The sequence below is a fragment of the Megascapheus bottae genome, chromosome 9 (assembly GCF_031878675.1).
Source record: "Megascapheus bottae isolate mThoBot1 chromosome 9, mThoBot2.hap1, whole genome shotgun sequence".
Lineage (NCBI taxonomy): Eukaryota > Metazoa > Chordata > Mammalia > Rodentia > Geomyidae > Megascapheus > Megascapheus bottae.
Window position 1 is genome coordinate 53424301 of NC_143517.1, and position 24592 is coordinate 53448892.

Consider the following 24592-nt stretch of genomic DNA (forward strand, 5'->3'; position numbering starts at 1 on the left):
TCTTTTTCACTCAAGGCTGATGCTCTACCACATGAACCACAGCCCTTCTCTGGCTTTTCACTGGTTCTTTGCAGATCAGTGTCCCTCCGAGTTGTCTGCCTAAGCTGGCTTTGGACTAGGATCCTCAGATCTCAGCCTACTGTGTAGCTAGCATTATAAGTATGAGCCACCAGCTCCCAGGCCATGGAGAATGTTTATATTAATGAGATTGAATGGTTCCAATGTGAATCCTGGTGAGAAATCTTAAATCCTGGGTGGTCTGTGTAACAAACGCTTGGTGATTAATTTTATTTACCAGCATGAACCTTCTCCTGTATTCCCTTTAGTGAGGGCCCTTTGCCCTGCTAGAGATGGCTGCTCCCCAGAATTGTAGTGACCTTCTTGGGGCTGACCAGAAACCTTGGTTCTCTGTCCATCTCTCCCATGTCTTCTGCAATGATGCCTGCAAATTGACTCTGGGAGGGACTCATGCACTGGTCTGATCCCCATCTGTTTGGATAAGCCTGGATCCTGAGAGCAAATGGCGCTGGAGTAAAGCTCACCTGTATATACACTCTGGCTTTCCTTATCCTGGAGAGCCAGCTACCCTGGTCATCCAGGTACCACCTTCCTAGTCATAGAAAGGCAGAGGAGACCCCTTTGAGGTATTGCTGACTCTCTTCAGCTAGGATGAGTGACGGTGCCAAAAAGCTGGTCCTAGAGACACAAGGATTATATTCTGTACCATGTTGTAGTTTCTCTCCAGCTTTAGACGAAGGGGAACAAGAACCCTTCCTGCTACATTCATTTACCTGTTTCCTCCCCATCAGACACAGAACTATATGAAAGAAGAATGAGATAGTTCTTTAAACAAATGGGTTAGAGGCTGGGAGTTTGGCCTCATGGTAGAATGCTTGCCTAGCAGGTACAAAGACTCAGGTTTGATTCCTCAGTACCACATACATAGAAAAAAGCCAGAAGTGGTACTGTGCCTCAAGTGGTAGAGCTCTAGCCTTGAGAAAGCCCAAGGACAGTGCTCAGACCCTAGGCTCAAGCCCAAGACTGGAATAATAATAATAATAATAATAATAAATAAAATAAAAAGGGGGGGTGCTTTATCAGGAGAACAAATGACTACATTCAAATCAATGCTGTTTCTACTTTGGAAAGCTCTGGGGCTGAGCATTCGACTGAGCCCAGGGATGGTGCAGTGTCTGGGGAGACATGAGGGACATAGAAGCTCTGCAGCCAGGCTTGTGCTGGAGGACACAGCACTCCGCCCTCTGATAGACTGGACATAGTTGGGGAATCTGGGATCCTCAGCGGGTAAGAACCCCCAGGGCCTGGTGGAAGGAAGCCACCTTGGAGTCCACAGTCTCAGCAGATCAGAGCTGTGCTGCCGGCCAGGGCCTTCTTCAGGCTCTCACCAGGCAGACAGCAACAGTGGTCTGGTGGTCTGGGATCGAAGGCTTCACCAACCAAGCGACCTCTGCACCTGTGGCTGGAGCTTTTGCCACATCCTGAACAACAACACACTGCACTCCTTCAGGTTGAGTCTAGCCACCAGAGCAACCTAAGCCTTCACCATCTTCACATGTCTTTCCACTCATGATGGCGATCTGCACGGCCTATGCAGTCATGCACATGCAGGGGACACAAGGGCATTGGGGAGCACAGCAAATCACATACATAGTTGTTCCTGCGCTGTTTTGGTGCCTGAATAATTCTTTAAAAAAAAAAATCGTTCCAGTATTGGAACGTGAACTCAGGCCCCGGTATTCTCCCTTAGTTTTTAATGCCACTTGAGCCATACTTCCTCTACTTCTGCCAGATCTTTGGTGACAGCACATTTGAATTTTTTTTTTTTTATGGTGGGTCATGAGGCTTGAACTCTGGGCCTGGGTGCTGTTCCTGAGCTCTTCAGCTCAAGGCTACCACCCTACCCCTTGAGCCACAGCACCACTTCCTGTTTTCTAGTGGTTAATTGAAGATAAGCATCTCACAGTCTTTAGTGCCCGGGCTGGTTTTTGAACCATAATCCTCAGGTCTCAGCTTCCTGAGTAGCTAGGATAACAAAGCATGAGCTATTACGCCGGGCTTGAAACATTTTTAAACCCTGAAAAACCTTGTGTATTCTCACGATACAAACGTGTCGCATTCAAAGCCTGTGGCTCTTTGGCAGCTTCAGCGTCTGTCCTGGGAGCTGGATATAGTTGGTAGTAACCTTAGACAGTGTTTGTACAGCATGCTTAGCACAAGATTCCCTTTACTGTGTTCATCCTCCTATGCCCAAAGGAAATGCAATTTGCTGTACTGTGTCTTGTGGTTTGTGGTTGATCTTTTCAGTACAAAATGTCCCTCAAGTCATCTGTGCTATTTTGATCCTATGAAGATTTACCCTGGAGGCTCATCAGGGCCGCCATCAAAGCTTAGAAGAGTTGAAAGAGACTTTAGAGCCCAAAGAAGGCGCACCAAGTACAGAGCTAGATTTAAAGGAAGGAGATGTAGCTGGTGCTCGTAGCTCATGGCTATAATCCAGGCTACGCAGGAGACTCAGATCTGAAGTTTGTGGTCCAAAGTCAGCCCAGGCAGGAAAGTCCATGAGACTCTTTCAGTTAATCACCAGGAAACCAGAAGTGGTGGAGCTGTGGCTTATAATGGTAGAGCACTAGCTTTGACCAAAAGAGCTCAGGGACAGCGCCCAGGGCTAGAGTTCAAGACCCAAAACCAACTTAAAAAAAAAAAAAAAAAAGGGCCAGGAGTTTGGCCTAGTGGTTAAAGTGCTTGCCTAGCATGCATGAAGACCCGGGTTCGATTCCTTGGTACCACATATATAGAAAAAAAAGCCAGAAGTGGTGCTGAGGCTCAAGTGGTAGAGCTCTAGCCTTGAGAAAGTCCAAGGACAGTGCTCAGGCCCTGAGCTCAAGCCCAGGACTGGCAAAAAAAAAAAAAAGAAGAAAGAATTTGGCCTAGTGGTAGAGTGCTTGCCTAGTATGCACAAAGACCTGGTTTTGATTCCTTGGTACCAGATATATAGAAAAAAGCTGGAAGTGGTGCTGTGGCTCAAGTTGTGGAGCTGTAGCCTTGAGAAAGCCTAAGGGCAGTGCTCAGGCCCTGCGTTCATGCCCCAGGACTGCCCCCCTCCAAAAAAAAAAGAAGGACATGCATAAAAGTCACATCATAGATGCTCTGGTTTCAGGTTCATTCTCAGTGTTTTATGGTTTTTGTGAAGTTTAAGCCATAAGTTCAGGATGCCAGGGAATACGCAGGGAGGGTGGAATGAGTTTTGATCACACCCAGCCTAGGTCTACTTGCTTAGGTAAGCTGTAGCTTATGTACCCCTCCTCCCTATCTGCTCATTTTTTAAACTATTATTTCTATTACGATTGTTACAAGCATACATTAGTTATAGGGGGTTTCATTGTGACATTTCTACTTACATGTACAATGAATTCCACTCTGTCTCACCACTGTATCACTCTTCTTTTTCCACTTTCAGAAACAACTTCAACAGGATTCACTGCTTCATTTTTATACATGCAAACAATCTACTTGGCCAGAGGCATCCTCATTCATCCTCCTTTTGGCCCGCCCTCTCCTTTTAGTACCCAACCCTCCTGGACTTTGCCTGTTTCTTACCCCCCAACCCTCTATTGATCTCCAGTTTTCCTTGAGGTTCTTTAGTGTATCTCAAAATTAATCATCCTCTTTCTTTTCCCCTTTCCCTTTCTCCTTACAAGTTACTATAGGGGCCAGGAGCATGGCCTAATGGTAAAGTGGTGGTCTAACATGCACAAAGCCCTGGGTTTGATTCCTCAGTAAGACATACACAGAAAAATACAGAAGTGGGTGCTATAGCTGCAGTGGCAGAGTGCTAGCCTTGAGCAGAAGTATCCAAGGACAGTGCCCGGGCGCTGAGTTCAAGCCTGAGGACTGGCCAAAAAAATTAATATATATGTATATATATAATTACGTTACAGGTAAACTATGTATATGAAGATTCATTAATAGGTATACATCCACTAGATCTGGCTTCCACATATGAATGAAACGTGGTATCTTATTGTCTGTCCAGGGGCTTGAACTCAGGGCCTAGGTGCTATCTCTGGGCTTTTTCTCTCAAGGCTAGCATTCTACCACTTGGGGCCCAGTACCACTTCTGACGTTTTCTGAGTAGTTTTATTAGAGATGCTGTTTTCACAAACTTTCCTGCCCAGGTTGTCTTCCAACAGCAATGCAGCAATTGTCAGATCTTAGCCTCCTGAGTAAAAGCTGGGATTACGGCGTAAGCCACCAGCACCCAGCAATTTATTTATTTATTTATTTGGAGCTTGGCTTTTATTTGCTCAATGTGATCATTCTTTTTATTTTTTTCTGTTTGGCTTGTTTTTTGTTTTTTGGTTTTTTTTTCCTTTTTGAGGCAGGTCCTTGCCATGTAGCCCAGATTGGCTTTCCACTCACCTTACTCACTCTGTAGCCCAAACTGGCCTCAGCCTGCTAGGATTATAGGCCTGTCCAACCACACCCAGCTTCTCCATCATTCCCTAACACTGATGTGCTCCTCAATACCTTGCTGGCTTTGTTTCTTTCCAACGTAATGGTTTCCAAAGTGTGATTCATAATTAACACCATCTTATCTAGAGCTCATGCTAGAAATGGGCCCACCTATTGAATTAAAAGTAGACAGTGAGGTTGCGGGGTGACTAGCCTTTTCTACATAATTCAACAACAGAATTTGGATTTGAATCCTGGCTCTCTAGCTCTATAGACTTCCACAAATAGTGAGTGAGAAGGACAGGAAGTTAATTTGCTGACTTGTGTAGCTCAGCCTCTTAGTCCTACCTGGAAGCTAGGACATTTTGTGTTTTTTTTTTCTTGCCCAGTGGCTGCTACCTAAAAAGTATTATTTATATATGGACACACCACTAGATCTTCAGACCAGAAGTGAGGGGAGACACACAACCTTTATCCCGCAGTTTGAGAACCCTTGAACCCTGAATTTGTAGGAAAGAGCACTCCTTCTTTCCCAAAGTAGGACGATGGGGACAGAGGACCTAAAGTGGAAAATGCTCATCTGACCTTTGCCAGAACACCATAGCCAGTTGACGTGATAGCTAGTTGGGGTCCCGTGAGTCACACTCTGACAGATACCAGTTCCCAAATCCATTCTGGGCTTGTTGCTTCACCTGGAAGATGGCAATTATAGGCCTAATAACTCCTGGGTGTGCCATGTAGACAAATAATGACCTGTTTGAAAACTGAAAAAAAAAGTCTTGGTACTTCTTGGAAAGGCATTTGCAAGGGGCAAGAATGTCATTTTTGTGAGGACGAGGGTCTGAGCTGTAGATGTTAATGCCATAGCACTTTGCCTGTTTCTCCAGAACAGGTGACCTCTTGAGATAAAGCTCACACAATGGGCATTAATGAAAATCACAGGTCTACTGCCAGCAGGAAGGCTGACGGGGACTTTTCTCATCTTCACCCTGTATTCACCTCTTATCTCAAGGATGAGATGACCTTTTTACACAAACATCATTATAAAGTGTTTGCTTTCTGTCCCATGTGCACTGATACTACCTCTCTGGAATGGTGCCACCCTCTGGCCCATTTCCTGCCCCCACAAGCATTAGCTTAACCATAAGGTATTGGCTTAGGCCAAGCCAGAAACTTTTCTGATGACGTCTTTTGTCAGCACTTGTGTTGAGTCCAGTCTGTATTTATATTGGTAGCAATATTTGTGTGATGTGCAAATCGCATCCGGTCTCCCCTCTGTGATGACACTTTAGCATACACTAAGATGTGCTCTCCATCTGTACCTGTATGAGTGAACAGGAAACATGCAGAAGATCTGTGCTTGTACCATTTCACATAAGACACACAGCTTACTTTGACTTGATATGAAGGTCAAGTCTTGACCTTGACAGTTGACTTAATGGTCTCCATGGAGAATCTGATCTTTGTTTTCTTTTCAACTCAAAGAAACATGTCATATAGTCTCCTGACTTGTTCATTGACATATTTGGCAAGACCGTATTATAGAATTTTGAGTCTGCCGTTTGTATGTGTGTGTATATGTACACATGCGTATATGTATGTTGTCTGCAGGTAGTTCCTTCTGCCTGTGCAGAACCACATGTGCTATTTATAGTTTTATATTCTTTCCTTCCTCTTCCTGTTTCTGTATTTGTCCTATTGTTTCAGTCAGACTGAAACATGTGTTATATATTAACTGAAATATGTACTACAATTGTGTGTCATGTAAAGATACACTTATCAACCTGTACATGCATATAGCAAATTTGTGCAAGAATTCATATGCAACTATTTTTTTTTTTTGCCAGTCCTGGGCTTGAGCTCAGGGCCTCAGAACTGTCCTTAGGCTTTCTCAAGGCTAGAGCTCTACCACTTGAGCCTCAGCACCACTTCTGGCTTTTTCTATGTAAGTAGTATTAAGGAATCAAAAGCGGGTAGGCAAGCATTCTACCATGAGGCCAAACTCCTAGCCCCATATATATGCAACTTTTGATGTCAAGTTCCTTTGGAAAATAGGAGTTGAGGAAAATGTATAGAAAGTATAGAACACTGTCACTCAATTCTGTCCTTTAGCTTCAACAAAGATGATCTGTTCATTAGTAGCTATCTACCCAGCTTTAATCATTGTCAATTCATCCCATACTAGGAGTGTTCATTCTCATTTTCATTTTACATACGTTTGGTTTTATTTTATTTTACTTTTTACTATGAGCGAGTACTATTTTGATACTGAATTTTTAAAATTTTAATCAGAACTAGGGTTTGAGCTTAAGGCCTCACTCATACTTACTTGGCTAGCATTTTACCACTTGAACCTCCAGCCTAGTTTTTTGATGGTTATTTTAGAGACAGTCTTAGAGATTTTTTGTTTCTGGGTTGGCTTTGAACTTTGATCCTCCAGATCTCAGTCTCTTTAGTGGCTAGAATTATAGGAATGAACCAGCATGATAATATAAAATTTTTATTGTAAAAGCAAATCCAAATATAAAAAAGAAATATATAATATTAGACTTCATTTGTTCCAGATTTTACTCTTAATTTTTTTTTTTTTTTTTGTCAGTCGTGAGGCTCTTTCCCTAAGCTCTTCAGCTCAGGGCTATTGCCCTACCCCTGGAGCCACAGTGCCACTTTGGGTTTTCTGGTGATTAATTGGAGATAAGAGTCTCACACACTTTAGTGCCCGAGTGGCTTTGAACCTCGATCCTCAGATCTCAATCTCCTGAGTAGTTAGGATTACATGCGTGAGCCACGGTGTGGCCCAGATTTTACTCTTAATGTTTTTAAATTCAGAGCAAATGATTAAGAGCAACTTTCTCTCAGGGCACTGATGGCTCCTGCCTGTAATCCTACCTCCTCAGGTGATCACAGCTTGAAGCCAGCCCAGGCAGGAAAATCTGTGACACTTTTACCTTTAGTTAACCACCAAAAAGCCAGAATTGGAGATACGGTTCAAGTGCCAGCCTTGAGGGAGGGGAAAAAAAGCTCAGGAACACATTCAGGCCCTGAGTTCAAGCCCCAATTACCAGCACATGCAAAAAAGTGACTTTCTCAGTAAAATGAGTTGTGTTTGTTGGGAGGTGGAGTTTAGGAGAGCAAAGAGGGTCAATGAGAATGGATGTGGACAAATTTGTTCATTTGTGTGTATGAAAATAGAATGAAAAACATGATAAGGGGTAGCAATGATTGTCAAGTAATGTACCTTCTATCTGGCAAATATAATGTAACCCTTCTATTAGGACAGTAAAAATATTAAAAAAGAAAATAGAATGATGAAATTGCTTAAAATTGTTTTAAGATGGATGGGCGTGGCTTAGCTGTTGCTCCTTGGTAGCGTGCCTAACTTCCAAATAGGAGGCTCTAAGTTTAATCCCCAGGACTCAAAAAAAACCACCCACAAAAGTGGGAGTAGCCTGGGGGAGAATGATAGAGGCTGAGGAGATACATTAATGGGCTGCGTGTGTGGAAAATCACTATGAACACACACACACACACACACACACACACACACACACACACACATACCTACATACCTCTTGTATAGCTGATGTACTTGGATGACGAGTGACTTTCTCCTGTTCTCAGCTCCCTAGCACCAGACAGTAGTGGGAGTTTAAAGTACACCTCTGTCCATGTTCCCACATCATGAGTCTCATGCTGTCAGCCCCACTGTTTAGCTTACTGTGTTTTGAAATTAAACTGCTGACTTTGGCAGAGATTTCTGACACTGTTTTTAAATGAGAATATGCAATTTCAAGCTGTGTTTTTCTCCTTGGGTCCCAACCTTCTGTAGTTATCTGCAAGCCCTCCCTCCCTACCTGCCCGCCTACTTCCCTCCCCCTCCCTCCCTCCCTTCCTCCCTTTCTTCCTCTCCCCTTTTCTTCCCCTTCTTCCCCCCCCCCCCCCACACCTTTCTCCCTCCCTCTCTTTCTCTCTTTCTTTCTTGCCTTCCTGGAGCTTGAACACCAAGACCAGGAACTGTCCCTGAGCTTTTTTTTTTTTTTTTTCCTCAAAGCCAGCTTTTTACCACATGAACCCCTATCTCCACTTCTGGCTTTTTGATACTTCATTGCAGGTGTCTCAAAGACTTTTCTACTTGGGCTGGCTTCAAACTGTGCTGCTCAGATCCCAGTCTCCGGAGTAGCTAGGATTGCAGGCATGAGCCATTGGCACCTGGCTTTACAAGCTACTTTTTGAGAAACAACCCTTCCATTTCCTATTAGATGGTTTTTGTAGGTATCGCAAATACCTTGCCCTCAGTAATGTTTGTTCTCCTAGGGCTGGAAGAGGAGATTGTCTGATACCATTTCAGCAGCTGATTAGCTGGACTGGAACAGAGCTTAACAGAATAACATCAAATCCTTTCTGGATTTGTGTAGATGCTAGGGCTTGGGTTTAGGAGCTGGACTCTGCTTTTAGGAGCTGGACTGAGCTTTTCCACTCAGAGCTGATGTTCTGTCGATTGAGGGGCAGTTCTACTTTCAGCTTGTTGTTGGTTGATTGGAGATAAGTTTCATGGATTTTTCCTACTCATCCTGGGCTTCAGTGCTCATTTCTACTATTCTGTGTTTCTAACTAAAAAAGAAAAAATGGTAACACAGTTCTGGAGTATTTGTGACACCTGGCAACAAATCTGAACATAGCAACATCTATCTAACCAATATTCTGGATCCCAAATTCTTTCTCTAGCACCATATTTCTGCGCAGTTGTGTTATTATTTGTTTGGATATTTTGGGTATTTGTAGAGCTTGAATTCAGCATTCCTAGCAGGTCCTCTACTACTTGCACCATACCAACAACCCTTCTTTTTTTTTTTTTCAGATAGTGTCTTGTGTTTTCACCTAGAGATTTGCCTGCTTCACCTCCTGTGTTGTTGGTATTATAGTTATGAGCCAGTGCACCCAGTTTTCGAAAACATAGGAATGTATGAAGCCCTGGAGGAACTGAAAACATAGTGCCCTTGTTCTTGCTAGCGTGCAGGGTGAGGGTCAGTGAAAGATGCTTAAGAATTAGCACCAATGTCAGGGTCATGAAAAGCAGTATTTGATTTGGTTTTGTAGTGTTTAAAGATAAACACTACCTAATACGTTCTTTCTTTGGAAAGTTTACCAGAGTTAAAACTGTCTTGGTACATAATATATTCCTTCTCCTCTAAATTATGTGGTAGCTTGTTCTACATTTAAGTTTCTAGATAAATTGGTTGTCATTATTCTTGGATTCCTGACAGACATCATGTCTGAGAATTAATGTTTTGCATGCTACCACCCTGAGCACGTTAAACAAAGCACTTGATGTTGTTACTGAATTAATGAGAAGGACTCACAGGATGACTGCAGCATATTTTTATGTGAACTAGTATATATATTTAAAATGAGGGCTTTTTAAAAAATGAATAGCAGCAGTTCTGCATACAAGGATCACTTCACCATTTTGGAATTATCTGCCTTTGAGAGTGCTTAGGAGTATTAATATCCCATAGAGCCTGGACAGCTGGGCCTAGCATGGGGTTAGACAGCTCTGATGCTTAGAGATTTGATGGCTGTAGAGTTACAGGCAACCCAAGACTTTTAGGTTCCTTTCTTTGTTTTTGTAAGTGTTATCAGAACAGGCATTTGGGGTAAAAGCTGTCCTACTCAGAAAATAATGGATTTCTGTGTGCAGTAGATTTTGGTAGAGGTCTTGGTGGGTGGGTGTTTCCTGAAATATCACCCAGGAGAATACACCTGCTTACCTTGGATCTACATGACATGTTTGCTGATATCAGTTGTTTAAGCTTATTATGCATTTCTGTCTTTAGAATAAATTATCTTCGAGTAGTTTTACAAAGGGATTTCAATTCAACATGTCTGTTTTTTAGTATATATGTATCTTGGTTAATGTCACCTCTTCCAACACTCTTCACTCCATCTTTTATGCCAATCTGAGCCATCCCTTCAACTCACCTGGTTAAAAAAATACTTCACATTTATTAATTTCTTTGTTTTTTTTCTTCCTTTTTTAATTAAAATCTTATTTTTTTCCAATCAGAATTTCCATTTTCAGCAATGTAATTTATCCCTGAAGTCTGTAGTCTGTAGTTTGTTGATGGGGCTGTCTGACTTCATCTTTTGTTTCCTAAAAACTCACTATAATCAGGTTTTTTCTGGACTCATGTTTCAGTTATTCTTTTTTTCTTTCTTTCTTTCTATCTATCTTTCTATCTATCTATCTATCTATCTATCTATCTATCTATCTAGTATTTATTTGCCAGTCCTGGGCTCGAGCTCAGAGCCTGAGCACTGTCCTTGGACTTTCTCAAAGCTAGAGCTCTACCATTTGAACCTCAGCACCCCTTCAGGCTCTTTTCTATGTATATGGTGCCGAGGAATTGAACCCTGGTCTTTGTGCATGCTAGGCAAGCACTCTACCCTTAGGCCAAACTCCTAGCCCAAGTTATTAAAAAAAAAAATAGTTCAGGGCCAGGAACATGGCCTAGTGATAGAGTGCTTGCCTAGCATGCATGAAGACCCAGGAGCACCTCTGTACCACATATATAGAAAAAGCCGGAAGTGGTGCTGTGGCTCAAGTGGTAGAGCTCTAACCTTGAGAAAGTCCAAGGACAGTGGTCAGACCCTGAGTTCAAGCTCCAGGACTGGAAAAAATCAGTTTCCTGTTCTATGGTTAATATAGCCAGAGGAAGTCACTACTCTGGAAGCCATTTCAGTTCCTCAGTTTCTTGTCGAATCAGAGAGTCTCCATTGTTAGAAAAAAGGTCTAGTTCTGCCTTGCCTCCACCGTGCTTGCCCTTTCTACCTGCTGCTAGTCAGACAACTGTTTTGTTTTGTTTTGTTTTCTGTTTGCCTTCTGTCTCCTGACTCAGAGTTAGTTAGGGAAGATTTCATAAGAAGACTTTAGGGTACTGAGTGCCTTCTTTCTTATCTTAGCTCATCACTCCAGAATCGTCTGCTTCATTTCTTTGGTTGTTACATTAAAAAATAATTATGGAGTGTTCTGGGCATGGTAATCTCAGCACTCAGGAGATAAGGCAGGAGAATCAAGAGTTCAAGACTGGTATGTACTACATATAGTCAGAGCTTATCTTAAAAATAACATGCAAACACACACATACGAACACACTCAACACGCATACGCACAAACAGACATACAAAGTGATGTTATATACCTCTAATCTGGCCACAACTAGTCAATTTTTTCTACATTTTACATTATATTATTACATTATTATCAGTTGTTGGCCTTAAACTCAGGGCCTGAGCATTGTCCCTGAGCTCTTCAGTTCAACACTACCAGTCTACCACTTTGAGCAACAGTGCCATTTCTGGTTTTCTAGTAGTTCATTGGAGACAAGAGTTGGCAGGGTTTCAGTGGCTGGAAAGCATGAGCAGCACTGGCCTCCTGTGAGGCCTCCTCTGTGGTGTGTGGATGTCCCTCCTCCCTGTCTTGTCACGTGTGTACGTCCTCAACTCTTCGAACGATGCTGTCTGTCAGTTACTGTGCTGCAAATTTGGAGATGGAGTTCTACATACCTATCTGCCTGGATTGGCTTCCTGCTTGATCCTCCAGGTCTCAGCCTCCCGAGTCCCTAGGATGGCAGGCGTGAACCACTGGCACTCAGCTTGTCCAACAGCTTTCATTCATTTTTTTCTCTCCCAGAAGTTTTGTGTCTTCCTCCCTAGCTGGAGGCAGCATGGCAGACTGAAGCGAGAGTAAGAGGTTCGGATCTCATGTTTATCACCTGTGAGGTATGCAGTCCTAGGTAATCCACTTAATCTGAGTCCTCAATTCTGTCTGCAATAATGCTAACTTCTAGGGAGACTGTTCTGATCACTGAGTGATTCATTGTACAGAGCTCATGTCATGCCTGGAACCAAGTCTCATACAAAGGTTAGCTATCTTGTCTACCAGAAAACCCCACTCCTATATGTGTTCCTTCCCTCCCTCCCTCCCTCTCTCCCTCCCTCTCTTCCTTCCTTCCTTTCTCCCATCCTAGGGCTTGAACTGAGCCTGGTCATTGTCCTTGAGCCTCTTTTGCCGAAGGTAAGTGTTCTACCATATGAACCACACCTCCACTTCCAGCTTTGTGTGTGTGTGTGTGTGTGATTAATTAGAGGTAAGACTCTCACAACTTTCTTGCCTGGGCTGGCTTTGAATGCCTGTATTTTCTGATGCATGACTCAAGTGCCTAGAAACACCTAACTGGTAGCTAGTGGACTCACATGACTGACGATGAAGAACGGGTACCTTGTGTCTCAGTGAATTTCTAGAGTTTTGGAGATTAGTTGAAGTACTAACTTTCCTGCTGGAGAAAGAAGGAAGGAGGGAGGGAAGTGGGAGACAGGCAGAGTAGCCAATGGGAGAGCTCTTCTCCCTCTCCTGAATGGCTGCAGAATTACTCGCTGGCAGTGAAACCTGTATTATCCAAAGACATAGGGGAAAATTTTGCCCAAAGTCTTGGAACTCCAACACAGAAACCTCGCATAGAAGTCACCACCTTGTATGCAGATATTTTTTTCCAGTTCCTTTGCAGTTCTTCTTTTTTTATTAAAGAATTTATTAACCTTGATTTTTACATCATATTTCAAATTATATATATATATAAATATATATATATATATATATATATATATATATATATATATATATATTGCCAGTCCTGGGCTTAAGCTCAGGGCCAGAGAACTGTCCTTGGATTTTTCTCAAGGCTAGAACTCTACCACTTGAACCATAGCACCACTTCTGGCTTTTTCTAAGTATGTGGTACCAAGGAATCGAACCCAGTCTTTGTGCATGCTAGGCAAGCACTCTACCACTAGGCCAAACTCCAGGCCTCAAATGATATATTTAACAAACAAGTATTCAAGAAGGGAATAGCTATATACAATTACTGGCACTTAGATTTTAGAACATAATTAAAATTAGGCTGAGGATTTATATGTCATAGATACATATTAATCTATGTAATAAAACATTATATCTATAGAGTCATGAATTTTTATGTCTATGTAGTTGTGTTTATATTTCCAATACCATGCCCATAGCATTGGTTATGCAAATATTGAGTCCTCCCTCTTGTACTGTTTGGATCTAATAGCCACATATTAAGGATACCATGCGCCTTTTGTTCCTTTGGTATTGACTTGTCTCATTCAACATGATTCACTCTAGATTCATTCACTTCCCTGCAAATGTCATTATTTTATCTTGTTTGTGGGATATGTTGAATTCCATTGTGTGTGTGTATATATATCTATATATATATCTATATATATATACCACATTTTTGGTATCCATTCATCTGCAGTGGGGCATCTGGATTGTTTCCATTGTCTGGCTATTATGACTAGTGCAGAGCTGAGCAGGTGTCCTTATCATATCCTGGGTTATGATGTTCAGGATAGATGCCCAGGAGTGGTATGGCGGGATCATAGGGAAGGTCAATTTTCAATTCTTTAAGAAACCTCCACACTGCTTTCCAGAGTGGTTGAACTTGCTTACAATCCCACCAGCAGTGTAGTAGGGTTCCTTTTTCTCCACAACCCTGCCTGCATCTATCATTGTCTGAGTTCACAATCTTGGCCATTCTTGTTGGGGTAAGGTGGTATCTTAGGGTTGTTTTTATTTGCATTTTCTTTATGACCATGGATGATGAGCATTTTCCATTTTCTCATATGCTTTTCTGCCATTTTAACCTCTTCTTTTGATAAATCTCTCTTTAGTTCCCTTGCCCATTTAGTGACTCGTTTGTTGGGGTTGGGGGGATTAATTTCTTTTTTTTTTTTTTTGGTACTGGGTATCGATTTTATCTGTGTATGCAGATAATTTTAACAGTACTCTATGGCTCAGAGCTTCTGTTGTTTCTTTTGCTCTGGGGTTGATTTTTTTTTTTGCCAGTCCTGGGCCTTGAACTCAGGGCCTGAGCACTGTTCTTGGGCTTTCTCAAGGCTAGAGCTCTACCACTTGAGCTACAGCACCATTTCTGGCTTTTTTTTTATATATGCAGTACCAAGAAATTGAACCCAGGTCTTCATACATGCTAGGCAAGCACTCTACCACTAGGCCAAACTCCTGGCCCTCTAGGGTTGCTTTTTATCATTTGTGTGCCCCTGAAAATTCCTAAGGTGATTGATGTTTGCTTTTTTTTTTTCTTTCTTTCTAGACTCAGGCTGCATGAAGAGAAAGTCATTAAAGATAGACGGCATCATCTCAAAACCTACCCGAATTGTTTTGTGGCAAAAGAACTGATTGACTGGCTGATTGATCACAAAGAGGCTTCCGACAGAGAGACAGCAATTAAACTCATGCAGAAACTAGCAGACCGAGGCATTATTCACCATGGTAAGTGACAGTCAAGATGGAGGACTAAATGTTTTTATGACTCACCTGATTTAAGAAAAAATATGTTTTACATATATATTGTCTCTATACATCTCTTCACAGTTGCATTCCCTTCCACCATTCAAGAGGCCATTTCCAAGCTGGGTACTAGTGGTTCATGCCTGCAATTGTAGCTAATTAGGAGGCTGAGTTCTGAGGCTCACTGTTTAAAGACAGGCTAGGCAGGAATGTTTGTGAGACCTTTTTTTTTTTTCCTTTCCTTTTTATTTTCTTTCTTTTGCCAGTCTTGAGACATGGATTCCGGGTCTGGGCACTGTCATTGAGCTTCTTTTGCTCAAGGCTGGTACTCTACCACTTGAGACATTGCGCCACTTCTTGCTTTTTCTATTTATGTGGCACTGAGGTATCAAACCCAGGGCTTCTTGCATGCTACACTCCCAGCCTGAGACTTTTTTTTTTTTGGTCAGTCTTGGGGCTTGAACTCAGGGCTTGAGCACTGTCCTTGGACTTTTCTCAAGGCTAGTGCTCTACCACTTGAGTTACAGCACCACTTCCAGCTTTTTCCTATGTATGTGGTATCAAGGAATCGAACCAGGGTCTTCGTGCATGCTAGGCAAGGACTCTACCACTAGGCCAAACTCCTGGCCTCCCAGCCTGAGACTTTTATCTTTAATTATCTAGCAAAAAATCTCAAGCTCTAGTAGTGGCACCAAAAAAACAAAAAACAACAAGAAAAAACAGAGGGCCATTTTCACTTACTTTTGTATGTTATTTTTTCAATATATGTGTTTTAAAACAATGTATCATTTTAGATGCTTTGAAACATTGTAAGGATATATTTTGCTGAATATAAGATTCATTAGTGTTGGTATTATATCTCTTATTAGTTCATTTTTGCTTGTAAATGTGCAGTTATGCCATTGTCTGTTCATCTATTCTCCCATTGGAGGTTGTTTAGGTTATTTACAAGATTATTGCTGTTATTCTCAATGGCTCAGTAATATTTATAAACATATTTCCTCAGAAATCTCTTACCCTGACCTAGATCTTTGCCGATGCTACTGTTTATATATACTGGAATATCATCTCTCCTCATTTCTTCGCATACTGGACTAGAATCTCAAGTTTCTGCTTATATACAAAGTCTTTGAGGAAATGTACAATCTTTCTTTTTTTTTCTTTTGTTTTTGTTTTTTGTTTCTGCCAGTCCTGGGACTTGAACTCAGGACCTGGGCACATTCCATGAGATTCTTTTGCTCAAGGCTATTGTGTTCTATCACTTGAGCCACAGCCCAATTTCTGGCTTTTTCAGAGTATTGGAGATAAGAGTTTCATGAACTTACCTGCCTGGGCTTGCATCGAACTGCCAGCCTCCTGAGTAGCTAGGTATAAAGGCATGAGCCACCAGTGCTCAGCTTGTCCAGTCTCTTAAAGTGGGTCCCCCAATATGGGAGACTCCTCTTTCATCCTTCAGTCGAATTTTCTTCTCACTTCTTATAATCTCCATTGTACCACATTTAGTTGCGTGCTAATATTTCCCTTTATCTCACTAGATTTCACTTTCTTTGAGTCTCATGCCTGCCCCAATATCATGCTTAAGAAGTTGTTATACGATGAATGATGAGTTGAATTTTGTTAGCCTCTTACAATAATATTGTAAGATGCTGAAAACAGGGGTGATAATAATCATGGTGATGGTTATAGCTAAAAATACTGAGCATTTTTCTCTGTTCCAGGCACTCACCATATATTTCCCATTTGCTAACATTTGTACTTGAAGAGTTAGTGAGTTGGGTACTGGTGGCTAGCACTTACAATCCTAGCTACTCAAGAGGCTGAGATCTGAGGATCATAGTTCAAAGCAGCCTAGGCAGAAAAGTCTATGCAATTCTTATCTTTAGTTAACCACTAAAGAGCCAGCAGGAGAGTTATAGCTAGAGCTAGCCATAACTAGTGGAGCGCTAGCCTAGAGAAAAAAAAACAAAACCAAGAGCTCAGGGATAGTATCTAACCCCCCCACCCCACCCCGCATGCACACGCGTATGCACACACACACACACACACACACACACACAAAAGAAAAAAGAAAAAGGATTAGCAAAAAGATTCTCAGTTAATGTCTTTCATCACTTGGGTAATTGAATAAAAGTGATTTGTGTTCTTGTCATTCTCTGTTTCAGTGTGTGACGAACATAAGGAGTTCAAGGATGTCAAACTCTTCTACCGCTTTCGGAAGGATGATGGCACCTTCCCACTGGACACGGAGGTGAAAGCCTTCATGAGAGGACAGAGGCTATATGAGAAGTATGTTCCCGTCACCCACCCTGTCACCTTCCCCTGCTGAGCAAAGCTAGGCAGTATGGGTCTTGCTTATGTGGACCTCAGCATGTCTCTTTCATGTGGGCTGGTTACACAATGGTTTCTTTTCACAGGAGAAAGCTATCACACATTTTTCCCCCACTTTGCCATAAATCTCGTCAATTTCATAAGAGTTTTAATAAGGTGTTTATTTAAGTCACTCTTTCTATATTGAAGTCCATTGAACAGAACTCCAGAAGTGACAAGGAAAGGATGGAGTTTGATGTTTATCATCAAGCTAGGGTCAGGAGCACTGATGACACCTTTTTCCTTACTTAAAAGATGGTGTCGTAGCTGGGAGCGCTAAAGATTCACGCCTATAATCCCAGCTACTCAGGAGACTGAGATCTGAGGATCTTGGTTCCAAGCCAGCCTTGGCAAAAAAGTCCATGAGATACTTATCACTAATTAATCATAGAAAAAGTTGGACATGGTGCTGTGCCTTGAGTGGTAGAGTGCTAGCTTTGAGCAAAGGAGCTTAGAAACGATGTCTAGGAAGGCAGGGATATGATGTTATAGAGTTTGGAGGTTCAGTCTTGTGGTTATGCAGAGTAGCACAGCCAAGCACAATAGAAGCTCAGCGCCATAGATGCTCAATGTGGAGGCAAGGGTTACATGGAGAGAGAACTTCAGGGGGAAGATGGCAGTGAGGAATCATCTTCAGGCTGTCTTGAAACTCAGCAATCTGTCTTAGTGCTATCTGCTACTCCGCAGCCTCTTCCTCTTCTTACATTCCTTGGTTTTGTGTTTCTAGTATTTTGAAACTGGGTCTCTATGTCATCCAGGCTAGCCTCTTCCCCACGATCCACCTGCCTCCACCTCTTTGAGTGTTGTGGTTACAGGAATGAAACAGTGTGGTTGGCCTCTGTTTTGATTTAAGGCGACATTTCAGGAAAGGACTACAGAAACACTGTGACTTTCTCATTAACCCTAGCTGCCTTACAGAGGTGTTTGTCACATACATCACTGCTCTGTGGCGGGTGGGAATGGATGGATGCAGAGCTGAGAGTCTAAGTGGTCACATTCTAATGCATGATGGTTAAGCGACAGAGTTTGAATTTTTTTGTTTATTCATCTTGGTCACACAGAAGCAGCATTATCACCTTACCTCCTCAGACTGCTGTAAGAATTAAAACCAATGGGGCTGGGAGTATGGCCTAGTGGTAGAGTGCTTGCCTAGCATGCATGAAGTCCTGGGTTTGATTCCTCAGTACTACATACACAGAAAAAGCCAGACGTGGCGCTGTGGCTCAAATGGTAGAGGGCTAAGCCTTAAGAAAAGCCCAAAGACAGTGCTCAGGCCCTGAGTCCAAGTCCCAGGACTGACAAAAAAAAAAAAAAAAAAAAAAGAATAGCTCTGGATCTGCAGTGTGGAGTTAAAATCCCTAGGCAATGGCCTTTCCAGATAGGGGCAGCATAGCGCCCACCTCTGAGTCTGTCCTTCCTGTGTCACATGCTCTGTCCCAGTTCTCTTTGCTGGGTGGTGTCACTGCTGGCAAGGAGAATGGACTTTCTGAAAGTGGTGTGGTATTTTAGCTGTAAGGGTGGAGTGGAGGGGAGGGGAACGCTGTAAAAATCCCCAGTCTGTCAGTGTGTGGTGGAAGGGCCTGGGAAGCCAGTGGAGCCAGAGAGATCAAGACTTGTGGTGAGGATTACCTGGCCTATTTAAGGCCAGGGTTTCTGAGGCAGGAAGTAAGGCCGAGTAACAGGAGATGCATGTGTTGGGCCAGTTCACAGAGGGCCCTTAAGGCCATGCATGGTAAGAATGAGGAAACCAAAGGAGAATAGGGAATAGAAAAGTGTCAAGCAGATGTACTGTTCCCTCTGCCTGGAAGACACTTCATGCCAGATTTCATGGTAAATGACATGAACTGCTCTGGGAATTCCTCCACACTTTTTAGGCCTGTGTCAGGTGACCTCTTGTGTGTTTGGCTCCATCAGAAAACTTTATTAACATTTTACTCCGAATTTACTCCATGTGTCCAAAATCTAAAGACAGGGATTGCAGTGCCTTCTCAACTTCCTTTGAATCTTTTGGTGCTGGTGGCCTTGCAATGTTGCAAATGCTCTTCCATTGAGCTTCATCCTGAGCTCCAGTCTTTGTGTCTTTTATGGCCTGCTAACATGCCTCTGGCCAATCATATGGTAAATGTTCAGAGAAATGGACGTATATAGGTATGCTTCACATGCATGAGGCAGTGGAATTTAACCCTGGCATGAGAGAAAAGGGAGGAGAGAGGAGGAGAGGGGAGGAAAGTTGAAGGGAGGGGAAGGGAGGGAAAGGGAAAGGGCAGAGGAAGGACAGAAGGGAGGGAGGGAGGGAGACTGTTGATGAGTTAGTTGATCACTACTGCTGTAGATTTTCCATTATTGATTTCTCCAATTTGCTTATAAAATTAATGCAAAGAAAAAAATTAAAATATACTTGACCTTAGATGACCTAGGTGTTGTTTTTCAGAGCTTGGCCCCTGCTTTTCAGTTACTGAAAGTTGTGGAATCTGACACCTTAGGAATTGGCACTTTCATCCACACGTGTGTGTGTGTGTGTGTGTGTGTGTGTGTGTGTGTGTGTGTGTAAATGCACTTCTCTGACATCCCTATTTTCTAGGCTAGCCTTGTACAGAGTTAAGCTTGTACTATGATGTCTAAGTTTTCCACACTTTTTTTTTCCATAGTATTAGCAGTAAAAAAGTAAACAAGTTGGATATGGTAAATACACACCTATAAATCTCAGTACTCTGTAGGCTAAGACAGGAAGTTCTCAAGTTCAAGGACAATTTCAGCTATATAGCAGGTTTAAGGCCAGTTTGCACTACAGAGTAAGACCCTGTCTCAAAAAAAAAAATGAAGAAGGTCTAAGGATGTACCTCGGTGGAACACTGGTCTAGCATGCCAGGCCTTGGGTTCAAGTCCCAGCACCAGCAGAAGCCCCCAAAAGTGAATTCTTGGTTTTACTCATTGTTCATTATTGTTCATATTTTTTAAATTGAGATTTAAAAATGTTTTAATTGATTTTTTTTCTGCCATACCCCTTTTGGGATATCTCCAACAATTGTAAATGAAGGTCTTGTGAGAGCTCTAAGGGTAATAGCTACTGATGTTTAATTGCTATGTATCAAACATCTGGACTAATCTGCTTTATTTACTTATACTAGGTAGGCGAGTTAGGGTATTGTTGTCTCTGTACTATGAATGAGGAAAATGTAGCATAGAGATTTATCTTTATCCAAGGTCATGTACTAGAGAAAAACAGCTGGAATTTGAAGCCCAGAAGCTCAACCCCCAAAGTTGTTGTAACCGAATCATTAGTAAATCCTTTTATTTTCTTTAATAGAGCTTAGTTAAGTGAAATCAACATTTACTTTGGAATCCAGCTGACTTTAAACTGTGACGAAGGGTTTCTAAGTTGTCAGGGTATTCTCTGTAAGACTTGGCTGAAAATAAAGCAGGAGCTGCTAGTAGGCTTTGGAAAATGAGAGTATGACCTTCATTCAGAGTAAACCTATCTAGATTCTATTGATTAAAAAAAAAAAAGACAGTGGGGTGTGGTAGCTCACACTAAAATCCTAGCTACTCAGTAGACTGAGATCTGAGGCTCACTGTTCAAAGCCAGCCCAGGCACTAAAAAGCCCATGAGACTCTTATCTCCAAGTAATCACTGAAAACTGGAAGTGGCACTGTGGCTCTAGGGGTAGAGCTGTAGTCTTGAGCTGAAGAACTTGAGGACAATGCCCAAGCCCAGAATTGAAGCCCCGTGGGGGGGGGGGGAGATGACAGTGCCTTTAATTTGTGAATTAAGTTCCTCAAAGCATTTGTATTAAATTTTTGTGGGAACTTCCTTATCTTCTCATTTTCAGTTAGAGCTTGTAGGATCCTTAGGCAGTCAGTTCTGCCTTGCTGCAGAGGGTCTGGGGGCAGGGCAGCAGCTACTGAGTCTGCTGACCAGGCAGCTTCTCCCCAGCTCCCAGGGACTGGCCCCGTTGCATTTCCTTTGGCCTGTCCTTTGCTTGTTTGTTCTCTTATTGCTAGGACTTTGGTTGAGGTTTTGTGCTACTTTGGTTTTCTGAACCTATGCTGGTGTTTATTTTCTGTTTTGTTTTCTGTTATCTTTTTTCATTTTCCAAAATAGACTTGAAATTAGAATTTCAGTGACTTCTGGGTCTTAAATTTCATTCCATCGACTTTGCCTCAGTCTTGGAACAAATGTAATTAAGAGTCTTAAATTGAGCATGGTAGTTCATTTCTGTAATCCCAACAGTCAGAAGACAGAAACAGGAGGATGGAAAGTTTGAGGCCAGCTTACATAGTAAGAGCCTGTTTCAAAAAAAAAAGTAAGTGCCGGAGATATAGCTTGTGGTAGAGAACTCACACTTATTAGCATGTACAATCTTTGGGACCGGGTTGGGGGGTGGGGAGAGGAAAGAGAGAGAAAAAGAGAAGGAAGGGAGGAAGAGAGGAAGGGTCTCCAATCACAAGGCGTGTTAGCTGCTTTTATTATCGAAGTAAATAAGTAAGTGACCCTTGTTATTCTCACTTTATCCTAATGTTATAAGAAGCACCCTAGCATGGCAGTAGAGCTCAGGAGCTGGCTGTTGACAAAGGCTCCCCGTGTCTTGGGTTAAGTAGCCTCACCTTTTCAGGTCTCCATTGGCCCATGTAATAATGAGATAGTGATTATACAGAACTCTTAAACTCCTTCTGGGGATAGACAAGAACCAATGAGCTCAGGTACTGTGTGTAACTCCTTGGCTTTGTGACTGTGAAGAATTCCTCTAGTCACATGCAGGACAGAATACACTTTTATACACAAGCAGCACATACTTAGGGAACAGAGAATAAGGCCTCTCAGCATCCTTCCAGAAGGCCTTTGCACTTTCCCTACTTCACTTTGCACAGGCACAGATACATGAGAGACCCAACATGAGAAGATGAGTCACGTTCTTCCCAAGAGTACAATTTCTATTTTGCAAAGGAAATCTTCCTAAGCGGGGTAAAGGCCCACACTGAATCTATGTGGAGATGCAGGCACAGACCTGGATTTTCTTTCACCAGCTGGAAACATAGATCTCTTAAAATAAAAGTTGAGCACAAAATTATCAAGTATCAGGGGGGTGGGAGCCATTTGTAATTCCTTCTTGGTGTGCCTGCCAAGCATGTATGAGGCCCTGGGTTTGATCTCAGCACTGAAGGAGATGAGGGATTATCAAGAACTCAGGGTCGGGAGGGTAGCCTAGTGGTAGAGTGCACACACACAACACACACGTACACACATGCAGAGAAAGTGAATATATTTTATATTTGTTTTCATATTCAAATCAAAAAGGAGACTTTTCCAATTTTTGAAAAATGTTCTGCCAGTACTTGGGTTTGAACTCAGGGCCTTGCTTTCTAGCTAGGCATTCTTGTTCAAGACTGTTGCACTACCACTTGAGCTATATGTCCTCCCCACCCCCAAGCCCACTTCAGTCTTGATATGGAGATCAGTCTAATTGCCTAGAGGTATTTTTTTCTGGGCTTTCCTTTGATTTTCATCACAGCATTTCTCTCTCAAGCCACGACTAGCTCATTATCCTGCTTGACTGTATCCTGAGGAATTGGCTAATAGGGCCTATATGCTATTAGGTCTGTGTTTTCCCACTGCTTCCTTTATTCTCTTCTGCAGGACAGAAAGGAAATGAAAGGGCGAGACTATATCCAGAGCGGCAGAGCCCTCTGTATGGTGAATCTTACCTGAGGTTTTGTCCACCTTGTGCTCCAAGATAGGTCCTTTGTTCTCCCTCTTTGCCGGGCACAGTAAATATTTGTTAAATGAACAAAGGATTCCCAAGTTCTGATTGTGGGGAGCTGCTGAGCTTGTAGTGTAAATGATGGGCTGAGAGAGCTTGATGCCCACGAAGAGCTGCCGCAGCCCCAGCTTTGCCTTGTCTGGCCTCTTGGTTTACAAAGCATTTTATACATTGTGTGATCCATCAGATCGACGAACGCAGTTGGCTATCCAATGGCATGAGAAATCCCACTGTGCAGTAGGTTCTGGGAGCCAGAGAGAAGGTTCGTGATGGATAGAGACCCTAAGGGATGGAGGTAAAGATTATTTTTAATAAGTCTTTAAGGTTTTTTGTGCCATCTTATTCTGTTTCCATTGTGGAAGCAACCAAGACTTGACTTCTGATTCATATTTTTTATCTTACGACATCTTGAACTATTTTACAAACTCTAATGTTTTCTATACATGAAGAAGATTTTCAGTTTGCTTATCTTGCCCAGGTTTCATTTTCCAATTGATTCATTTATTGTGCCAACACTGGGTCAGACCTTCAAGGCTGGCATTTCACTACTTGAGCCACTTCTCCACCCCTGGCTTTGTGCTACCTAATTAGATATGGACTTTTCTACTCAGGCTGGCTTCCAACAGTGATCCTCAAATCTTAGCTTCCTGATTAGGTCAGATTACAAGAGTGAGCCACCACCTCCCAGCCCACTTTCTTTTTTTATTGTTGTTTATTTTTTGTAACTTTACTGGGCTTGAACTTGAAGCTTGGGTGTTGTCCCTGTGCTTTTGTTGATCAAGGCTAGCACTCTACCACTTGAGGCACAGCTCCATTTCTGGCTCTTTGTGGTTAATTAAAGAGTCTTTCAGACTTCTGCTTGGGCTGGCTTTGAACTGTGATACTCCAATCTCAGTTTTCTGAGTAGCTAGGATTACATGTGTGAGCTACTGGCACTGGTTCCATTTTCATTTTATGAAAAAAAATTGTATTAATTGCAGATCATCTTTAAGTTTTATGCCTTGCCCAACAGAGTATCTAAATGTATAATAATTTGCCAGGAACCTTGGGGAAGTAGGCAAGACTGCATAAAATAAACTGAAAGTTTTTAATCATTTTAATTCTCAACAAATGAAATTATACTGCAGTCATTTCCAAACATTTCTCTAACCACTCTCTTGTAATAAAACTCAATATCAGTATAAATGTCATAAATTATAAATGTAGAGTGTGCATGTTGAAAAGAATAGACTCATTCACAGATATATCTCACAGAGACAGCCTCAGCCTGCAGGGAAGGGCCATCCCGAGAGGCAAACTTCAAGCAGACCCAGGGAACTGAACTCAGTATTCTTTCCGAGGATAGAGCTAGCCAGAGTCTATCTATGCATTTGGTTAAGCCCTAAACCTGGGAAGTAGTTGTGGTAAAATGCATCTGGGAACACAAGGGTCACTATGAGAAGGAAGTACTGGGTGTCACTTCCTCACACTCGAGAATGACTAAAATAAAATAGCTATGCTACTCAGAAGGGTGAGGTCTGAGGATTGTGGTTCAAATCCAGCTCAGGCAGGAAAATCCATGCAACTCTTATCTCTAGTTAACCACCAAAAAAACTGGGAAGTG

General features: G+C 42.3%; 1 protein-coding gene across 3 annotated transcripts in view; it reads left to right on the top strand.

Annotated features, from left to right (window-relative positions):
* The window catches only part of Deptor (DEP domain containing MTOR interacting protein), a 103712-nt gene that overhangs the window by 18801 nt on the left and 60319 nt on the right, over positions 1–24592 (top strand). For all 3 annotated transcript variants that reach the window (XM_090339323.1, XM_090339324.1, XM_090339322.1), the window contains exons 2-3: positions 14667–14845; positions 17026–17149. In XM_090339323.1, the coding sequence (XP_090195449.1) occupies positions 14667–14845; positions 17026–17149 (303 nt within the window). The remainder of the gene's footprint in view (positions 1–14666; positions 14846–17025; positions 17150–24592) is intronic.